At 40.7% G+C, this 9790-nt stretch overlaps 1 protein-coding gene across 1 annotated transcript; it reads right to left on the bottom strand.

Moving 5' to 3' along the window:
* Positions 1–489: 489 nt before the first annotated feature.
* LOC140282649 (endoplasmic reticulum-Golgi intermediate compartment protein 2-like) lies at positions 490–6182 on the bottom strand. Its single transcript, XM_072377163.1, has 14 exons — positions 6039–6182; positions 4785–4918; positions 4589–4697; positions 4435–4481; positions 4274–4341; positions 4122–4162; positions 3867–3968; positions 3683–3778; positions 3472–3527; positions 3093–3191; positions 2886–2983; positions 2606–2768; positions 2162–2241; positions 490–2060 (listed from the first exon to the last, which is right to left on the bottom strand). The coding sequence occupies exons 2-14, from the start codon at positions 4888–4890 to the stop codon at positions 1980–1982; spliced, it is 1146 nt and encodes a 381-aa protein (XP_072233264.1). The 5' UTR covers positions 4891–4918; positions 6039–6182; the 3' UTR covers positions 490–1979.
* Between the last annotated feature and the right edge of the window lie 3608 nt (positions 6183–9790).

Genomic DNA, 9790 nt, shown 5'->3' on the forward strand with positions numbered 1-9790 from the left:
CTTTCTAAGAGAAAGACCCCTAAAACTTTAGCACATTTCTCTCCATGAGTTGAAATAGAAGGAGAAATAGGTCGGGGTAATAAATATAAATAGTGCAGTAGTCAGAAATGCCAATTGGAGAATTATGATGCATCGACAAGGAGTGGGTCCGTTTGGATAAGTTCAGTATCAGTGATTCACATTGCTTTAGTTCAGAGTCAGGGACCAAGCTTGGAGAAAAGCAGCCCGATGGGGGAAAAGGTCTCTGAAAGATTGAGGGATGGACATTAAATGTCGGTCACAGTTTCAACCATCAGCTACATTCCAGTCTAGATTTCCAGACAAAATAACTTCCATATGACGTTTTTAGTCCTGCTTGTGTCCTCAATCACAAATGTTGTGTCTGCTGCAATATCGAGATAGTTAAGACTTTGGTATTTCTATAAAAAAAAATACATTTTAAACCGTAGTAAGTGTCATCAGATGAACCTTACCATTTTTTACACATCACTGGGAGACATTAGAGAAGCAAATGGTTACCACTGTGACTTGATGAAGCATGAACTGTGGCTTAAGAAATTCCAGACAAGCTCAGAGGAAGGCAGTGCATGAGCAGGGAAGTTGTCGTCATGGCACCCAGCACATGGCAGAGCTTAGAGGCTAACACCTGTGAAGGTGGTGCAGCTACCAACAGGTCATCTGTTCGTTTGGTATGACTTGTTAGAAGAGGCAGGTTTTAAGACTGTGCCTATTGTGACTATGAAGCTATTGGGGAAAGATTGATCCATCTTCTAATCATTCTTTGGAGTGTGATCTGCATAATCCCAGCTGCAAATGAGCCACCTGAATGCAAAGAAAAAAGAAAACTAGTGGACCAAGTACAAAGCCATGTGGGACGCCATGCCTTACAGAGGGGAGAAATGACAGTGCTAGGTAGGGGATAGGCCTGTGGTTTAGACCCACCTGGCTTCCTTGATCCCCGCTCTGTACATAGAAACTACCAAAAACTTGTATTCGACTGTTGATTTTTGCTTGTGTTTTCACAGCACCACAGAGCTTCCCTCAGTCTACCAAAAGTATTAAATGTGTCGGACAAGTCTGATTTTTACCAATTAGGACAGCTGTGCAGTACTGTGTATGCCGTAAGGCTTGACGAAATGATAATGATGAGCCTTTACCAGGAGACAAAAGGGACAAAACTAAATGTTTATGCAAAGCTCATGTCTGGTGTCGTAACTGTGTTCGCACAAGGCCTGCATGATGAAGCGATTTCGTCAGGTTTTCCTCAAAGAGCTACAGGGCTATTTTAACGCTGTCGTCCGTGTGGAGTTCGGCTATTCTGCGTGTCCGTTTGACGGAGCGCCGTCAACAAGCTGGAGCAAACAGCAACACATAACCACGATCATCTCATTCTTTCTGGTGTCATTTGCAAATTGTTTGACTACCTGTGTCCTCCCCCCCCCCCATTACCCCTCAAGTCTGCTTGGCAAAACTGAAATAAACTAGATTAAAAAATGCAACTGTGTTGGTATCTGTTACACTTCGCTGGTTCCTTCTCTTAAGAGTTATAGGATTTTTTTTTTTTTCAACTCACAAATTTCAGACAGAAAGCGTGCTTTACAAACACATGGTGTTCACTTTGTTTTTCCAACTTGGGCACACCTTTAAACCACTGCAAATTACAGAATACATGATTGTATGTTTCTCTTTTTCGACCACCTGCCAGCTCTCATCTTCTTCAAACCTGACTCGCACAGTTAGAAAGCTATCTGGCTCTTAAACGTACTGGCAATCACAGCCACTGAATCGATCATAATGCAGTCACGTGGCACACATTTTCTTTAAAGTGCAATGATAGGCGTGGGCTATATCAATTATGCTGCTGAAAAACTTCTTAAACTTCTTAACAGTAAACACGAGATATCTGATGGTCTGAATGTGTCCCACAAGGATGAGGAAGCTCTGAGGAGTCGACACGTTTGATGTTCGCTGAGGAGCAGCTACTCATAAGCGGCGTTCTCAGCCAGTAAAGGAGTCTGGTGGTTGTTCAGATTGTTCATCTGGTTGTGTAGCTGCACATCCTGGAACAGATTCAGTTAAGTCTGTTAGGTATTTCACACAGAGAGCTGGGTTCTTTCTGTCTTGAGCAGAAATACCACTGATGGGGGACAGAGTGGCTCACCTCTCTGGGCCTGTAGACTCCGAGTTTCAAGCGACAGCAGATGACATCAAAGCAGAAGCCGACAAGGCTGTGAAGCATGCCTTTAAAGAAGAAAACGCTGAATGAACACGCTTTGTTTGGAGAAAAAGTGCACCTAAAGTCAAACAAAATTACAACACGTTGTTTTTCCTCATGGAACATGGAAAAGCGTGTCATGAAAAAAAGTGACATGAAGCATGTTTAAACCCCTGACATCCAAACACATCAAGAGTTTTGTGATTGAGGTGAGTGTCGTATCATCATCCCAAGATCTAAAGACATTTAGGAGACAACTGGTAGTAGTCTTTGATTATACCACCTTTATCTGCAGGCAACATTATGAAGAGGGCAGTTTAACAGTATTTAGCTGTAAAGGCCCTGTTGATAGAAAAGAATACTTAAGATTGCAGGTTAAGGTGGACTCGCCTGTTGTGGAAAATATGCCTCCGACGATGCCGCAGAGTCGCACCAGGAACTGCCACAGCGGCATGTGCTGCTCGATGACCGTCACCATCAGAGAGCTGGTGTCGTACTTGACAAAGATGCCGGAAACGCCGTGACTGCCTGCTGTGTGGTTTATGACCCGCTCCTTTATAACACGCAGAACAGAAGATAGTATCATCTCAGGCTTTGCCGACATCCTCCACCCATCCTTCAATGTGCTCCTTGGTTCTTAAAGTCTTTCTTTTTTTCATTGAATACTCACTCGCTCGGTCACAGAGAACTGGTGCGTGTCGGCAGATATCTTGTATGTGCTCAGTCTGGTGGGCACCACTGTAATGAAGTACTGGAACATCTGGTTATCTGCGGTGTATTAATGTGGAAAAAACAAAGACTCAGCAGTGACCACGCAAGACCATCCAAAATGCTCACTGGTCGGAAATGTTTTTACCGCTGGGTTGCAGTAACTTACTGTTAAAAGTGATTTTCTCTGTGCTGTCCAGAGGATTGATGATGCCTGGGATCACCTCACCGAAAGATAAATGGTCTATTCGGTGGGAAAAGTTGTACGCTGCAAAGCGAAAATGGGAGGAAAGCTCTCTTCATCAGCTTGATTTCATATATCTAGAAATAATTTCCTCAACTCTTATATATATATATATATATTCTAATTGAGTAAAAATACAAGCACTTTAGTGCAACCATAACATGACAATATCTTTGGATTTGTGTTTTTTCCTTCCTAAAAGATGGCAGCAAAGATTTATCCCCAAATAACACTGAAGCTCTACATGCAGAGTATGAAACAGCACAGTATATAAGAACCATTACGAAAGCAAACTTTAACTCACACTCATGGCTCACAAATGCTGCAATGTGTGCATGGCCTTGAGGATGGTGAATAGGCCTGAAAAAGACAAAGTATTAGCATTAGAAAATGAGTGTCTCTGCTCTATGATACGATGGCATTTCACACAGTCTGACGCTGGATCTCGAGAGGGAACTCTACAACCTCTTGCTGTATCTGTTTGCTTCTTTTTAACTGCTCAAATCGTGTCTTACTTTCCCACAGTGATGTGTAGGTTTCCTGCCACTTTATTGACATAGACATGTCCGTGAATCCTGCAAGCACTGAGCGGCTCCGTAAGCGCATCCTCCCTGCGAAAAGCCATCAGCATTGCATATTAGAGGCTACCCAACATGCGCGAGCATGGCTTAATTCTTCACCTGTCGTTTTATCACTGACCGTGGTGGCAGAGCGGTGGGAGCTCCTTTCAGTAGAGTTTTATACAGGACTTCCTGTAGAGCATGTTCCTCTCTCAGCCTGCCCTGTATGAGATGCAAAGTCCTGTAGGAGAAAGAGCAGATGGTCAAATTAGCACTTCGGGAATGTAGTTGTGCAGGAATTTGTCACTGCAACCACCTGTCGTGTGTCGCCACATGGTTTTAAAAACCAAGGGGCCAACTTTCCATGGTCACAGACTTTTTTTTATTGGCTTACCTTTGCCAAACTCTCTGTTGTGGGGTCAGCTCAAAAATAACCTGATCAAGCACAAGCGGAGATGAGATGCAGAAAACATGAGCAACACCTTAGTAAACTGGCTTTTTAACAGCTCAGCCCAGATCTCGTGTTTGTAGACGTGCTTCACTCACAGGCTCGTACTGCAAGCCACTGGATGTGATCATAGTCTCAGCCAGGTCCAGTATATCTGCTCCCACATCTGCAGTTAGAGAAATGAAATCCACGCGTTAACCGACTCCTTTCTGCATAAAAGATGCACATTAATGAGTGACAGAGCAGGTGGGATACTCACGCTGGCATTTCATGGCGACCGTGATGTCGACATTTATTCTTAGTTTGCTAAAATCAAAGATAAAGGACCATTCTTTTTACTTTACACTGTAACTATAAGCAATGCAAGCATGTGTGATGAATTCAAATTGAATCACTGAACAACGAGAACTCACCTTGAGAAATCCTTGTCAACCGCATACTCATACTTCATCCACGTGTCTTGATAAACAAAGAACTCAAAGACAGCCAGAAGTGCCATGGCACTGAAAGCTATGAGTGACACTGTGGATGAGACAGATGATCAGAGCCGGTTAGTCCTCTGTCGTGTTGCTGTTGTCCCGTCGTTTGTTTTTCAGCGGGATGTCCCACCTGTTCCTCCGGATGCCGACGTCTCCACGTAGCTCTCCGACACTTTGGGGAAGGCGTCCAGCTCCTTCACCAGGCTCAGTGCTTTCTTCCTGGACAGGCGCCTCATCTTTAGGTTGATGACTGCTCTCCACCGCCTCCAAAGCGAATAAAACACAGGTTATAGGCGTTGCTTGCAGGGATAATATCTATATTACTTGGCTCTATACTAGTCTTACCAAGGATACAAATATAACCAAAGGAGCACACACTATAGTAAGATGATTATCACGTCGAGAGGATTTTTGTGCTTTGCATAGTGCTGTGTAAACATCTTAAACCACTCTTTGTTTATGCTTCGGATTGTGTTATCTTTGGCATTTTTTGTGGATGCAGCTAAAATAATGGGAACATATGACGTCCCTGTGACAGACTGCTGATGATAAAGTGTCTTTCAAGCAGGTTCTTTGCTTTGTTGTCTGCCAGTGTCCAAAGAAAAACTTTAAAAACCTTTAAAGGAACAATGTGAGAGATCTCCGTTCGTCTAGAGGGCCGAGCTTGAGAAGGCGACGACTCATAGGAAGGACAAGTGTGCAGTTTGTGTTAAAATATATAAACACATTATATAAGACTTAAAACGTCACTGTTTCCAAGGGCAACTTCTCAAAGGTGCTTAAAACATGCCCTATCTATTTTTTTGACATGATCATTCCAAGTATTTTCATTTGTTGTATGAATCAAATTTATCTTTTGGTTCAAACATCTCACAGAAATATTTTGAAATTGTTATTATTGACTTATAACTTAAGTTTATTTTACATTTTTCTGGACGAGTGAACGTTTATACAAATCACTGCATATGAAATACCTAAAAGAAAAAAAGGACTGTACTGTACTAATATATCACATTAATAATTTCTATAATGATCCTTATTTTGTGTTAACGATGCGTGATCATATATGTGCAATCCGTGTTCACCAAATATCACAAATATTCACTTGTATGCAAATATAAAAACACACCAGCTGACACTTTCTCATCTCTAGACACCACTAAAACGGAGATACGACGGGGAATAGAAATAGAAATAAATAAGAAGAACAACTACTGGTACCCAGTCCTTGTTGAGCGAGACAGATGCACCACAAACTGCAGATGAGTATTAACGAGACGTTTTCAATAAATATCAAGAATTTTCCCTCCACAGACAATTAACCGTCTGCCTAAAGATGAATAGCTTTCACAGGTTTAACACCAACATTTATTATTCATCTCACCTTTATTTGTCACCTGGTTGGACGTTAAACTGAGCTACAGCGTTGTCTGAAGCCTTGTTGAAGCCATTCTTAAGCAGCTGGCCGCTGTTTGAATGACATCTGGATTTTGACAGAACATCATCAGTGGTACTGACGCGCAGGAGACGGGGCGCTTCCTTCTCCTTTGGTTACGTCATCGCGTCCACGTGTGCGTAGTCTGTATGGGCTTAAATTTGTCTAAAAAATAACTGCAAACGCACAGAGGGTCATCTACAAATATGCCTTGAGTTGAACACGTGTTTTGCTATCCACAAATACAAATTTCCAATTTAAAACTGTGTGTGGATTTTTTGTTTTTTTTTTACAAATATATGTGTATTTGTAAATATCCCATTTTCCATTTGTAAAACTGGAAATTCTGTTTGTGAATTGTGACTCAGCATTTGTGAGACATTTTTGAGACATTCTTTCCGCAAATCCGCACAGATCCACAAACAAATAGCTCGTGGTCCACAAAGCACCCAGCAGATGGCGCTGTTGTTCACTGTATGTATCTATGGCTCCGATTAAGAAAGAAAGAATATGTTGATTAGCAGTAACCATAACCATAACGACATGGAGGCGTCATTTGGATGGGTATGTATGTGATAACATTTATGGATGGTGTTTGTTGCTTGTCTGTAGTTTTAAAGTTTTAGTTTAATTTCAGCCACCTTTGAGTTGTTTTCATTCAGTCAGCCTAAAAGGTGCAACTTACCTCTGCACATCAGAGAGATGGAGCCAAAAGGAGGAACAAGGACTGGGCTGAGAGGGAAGGCTAGCACCCTGCCCTGTGGTTTTTCCAGGGACAACTTGCCCTTTCTACATGGGAATACATAAGTTGTGGTCATTTGTGTGTGGTCACCCAAATGGTTTCCACAGACTCTGTTTAAAGCCTGTGTGATCGCCTCTCATGGGACACTTTAACCCCGAGGAACAGAAAGATAAAGCCGAGTCAGCTAAGGAGAAGAACTGGGATTTGGAATAAATAAAGTCTCTCAGAATCAGACGCCTTTTGTGTCTTGTATGAATGTAACAATGTACATCCTTACATTGTTACTCCTTTAGTGACGCCACCTTCATGAAAGACAGATGCTGGGGTGGCTGAGTGCGCCTCAACATCACATTTCTCTCAGAGTCCCAAGAGTAACTGCTTAGATGTTGTCCATGAGCTGAACCGTCAGATTGAAAAAATGTCTTCTGGAAGGCGAGCTGTCTTTGTGGATCTGAGCGTGTCTGGAGTGTGGGACATGAGCTGAGGCAGCAAAAGGAAAACTAGATTCAAGATTCATGTCTTCTAAATGATAACAAAACAGCCAGCATAGAATATGTGAACTGGGAATATCTTATATACAAAAAATAATAAATTTCTTAAGAAAAGTATGTTATAATATACATTAAAATAAATATTGCAATATCTAATCTTTATAAAATTAGGTTTTATAATGGAAGAGAGCAGTCATATTAATATTTTAACAACACTGTCCTATTTAGTTAAGATTATGAATAGATAGATAGATAGATAGATAGATAGATAGATAGATAGATAGATCGATCGATCGATAGATAGATAGATAGATAGATAGATAGATAGATAGATAGATAGATAGATAGATAGATAGATAGATAGATAGATAGATAGATAGATAGATAGATAGATAGATAGATAGATAGATAGATAGATAGATAGATAGATAGATAGATAGATAGATAGATAGATAGATAGATAGATAGATAGATAGATAGATAGATAGATAGATAGGTAGATAGATAGATAGATGTGCTTTCTGTCAGAGAGGGAACAGAGCTTACTACAATGAAACTCACTGCGTGAACGTGTGATTAGTGATCCACAAATGCTGAGTCACGATTTACAAGCAGAATTTTCAGTTTTACAAATGGAAAATGACATATGTACAAATACACATGTATTTGTAAAAAAACAACAGACAAGTTACAAATAGGAAATTTGTATTTGTGGATAGCAAAACACGTGTGCAACTCAAGGCATATTTGTAGATCGCTCTCTGTGCATTTGTAGTTATTTTTGAGATAAATTTAAGCCCATAAATCTGCGGGTAGGACGCGCAGAGAACGCCCAGCCTGCAATTTTGCTTTTCTGTCAGGAGATGGCGCCTTTACACTAAATTGTTCTCCAATTTGGATTCAGGATAATGCTTAAATGAACAATTATTCGTGGGTATTGATTTAAAACGTGACACATCTTTGATAAATGTTCCAACTTTATTTGATCAAATAAAAACACTACTCAAAACTACCCATACATACTTTATGGCCAATTTAATTGCAAAAAAAAAATTAGCCATGTATATGCAGAAATAAGTAATTAAGCATGGATACGTTGTTTCAGTGTTGTTAAAACTTTATGTATTCCTTTTTAACATTGTGAGGCTTTTTTTTCTTTTAATTTAATTAAGAATACAGCAAACAACGTGAGGAACTGTAAGCTTTTCAGTTTGCTGATTTTCGACTATTTACGTTTTAAATTTAAATCACTGACCCGGAAGTTTACATTTCATCAACAGGTGTGAGATGAGATCAGTCTGAACCAGAGTAACTGGAGGAAACATCTCTGGAGCACGCTGAAAGTGGCGCATGATCTGAGGCACGCAACAGCGTGATGGCAAGAGCATGCGTGGCTGCCAATGGCACCGGGTTGCAAGCATTTATTGATGATGTTTTAAAAGAGAGAGGCAGGTGGGTGAGCTCTGAAGAGTGCAGTGATATGCTGTCAGATTCAGCCAAATGCAGCAAAGCTGATTGATCCCTGCTCATAATACTCACAATGCAGAGGGAGGATGATCCAGAACGTAATGAGAAAGCAAGCATGGAATTTTTGAAGGTAAATAAGTGGAATACTCTACAATTAACAAATTAGTCAGCTGGCCTCAGCCTTATCAAGCTTAATTTCATTTGCTATGGACAAAACTAAAGGCTGTATCATAAAGGAGGAATTGTATTCGCTGGTGCCATCTAAGAGAAATCATTACCAGCGAGGAAATCTACACAAAGTGTCCACAAATGAGCATTTTATTCATGGCCATGTGAATTTATCCAATTACATCTGAGCCACTGAAAAGAATATTTGCTGGTTTAAAGAGCTGCAATCAATAAATTCTTGGCTCAATTTCAATGCGAGTATCTTCAGACTAAAGCTGAGACGTGCCATTTCAAGCCTAAATTCCTAGTCTAACTTTGGTATGTTCTGATAAACAGCTATTAAAAAAACACCAATTTTCAAAGTTTGTGACGTTTGTAATGTTTGTTTTCATCTTTTCATCTGAAAGTTGTGCATCTTTCCTTGAAACTTTTGCAAGGTAAACCTAGACACGTTGTTCTCTACAGAGGTTGACTGCGGCCGTCCATCAGCTGTCACATTAACTCATCCTGAGAGGCACTAACCTTCAGTCACAAGTGATAATTGACTTCCAGGAGGAGTGTTTATAGAGTGCTTTGGAACTGTGCAGCACACATGAAGTTGCACTGCTCACACTGGGCCGATGACAGAAAACCTAATGTGAAGATGATATAATGAGCCACTACATCCAAGTTGTGCAGGCTGCTATTATCATCCCAAGGACAAAGGACATATTTACATTTAATTGCAGGCTAAAAATGCAGCAATATGTAAGAAAGAGGCGGTGAAACCTAGATCTGCAGATGAATCACATGTGTCTTCTGTGCAGAGAGCGCTCAGGAGTCTCTGCATGCAC

This window comes from Leuresthes tenuis, unplaced genomic scaffold, assembly GCF_036924035.1.
Source record: "Leuresthes tenuis unplaced genomic scaffold, fLeuTen1.0.hap1 SCAF_23, whole genome shotgun sequence".
NCBI lineage: Eukaryota > Metazoa > Chordata > Actinopteri > Atheriniformes > Atherinopsidae > Leuresthes > Leuresthes tenuis.

What these genes read in the sequence shown, in the direction of transcription:
- LOC140282649 (XM_072377163.1), bottom strand. Translation starts at nt 4,890, where the DNA reads ATGAGGCGCCTGTCCAGGAAGAAAGCACTGAGCCTGGTGAAGGAGCTG. An exon ending in GGTCGCCATGAAATGCCAGC is followed by an intron (nt 4,342 to 4,434) that starts GTGAGTATCCCA and finishes CTCTAACTGCAG; the next exon opens with ATGTGGGAGCAGATATACTG. An exon ending in GAGTCTACAGGCCCAGAGAG is followed by an intron (nt 2,061 to 2,161) that starts GTGAGCCACTCT and finishes AATCTGTTCCAG; the next exon opens with GATGTGCAGCTACACAACCA.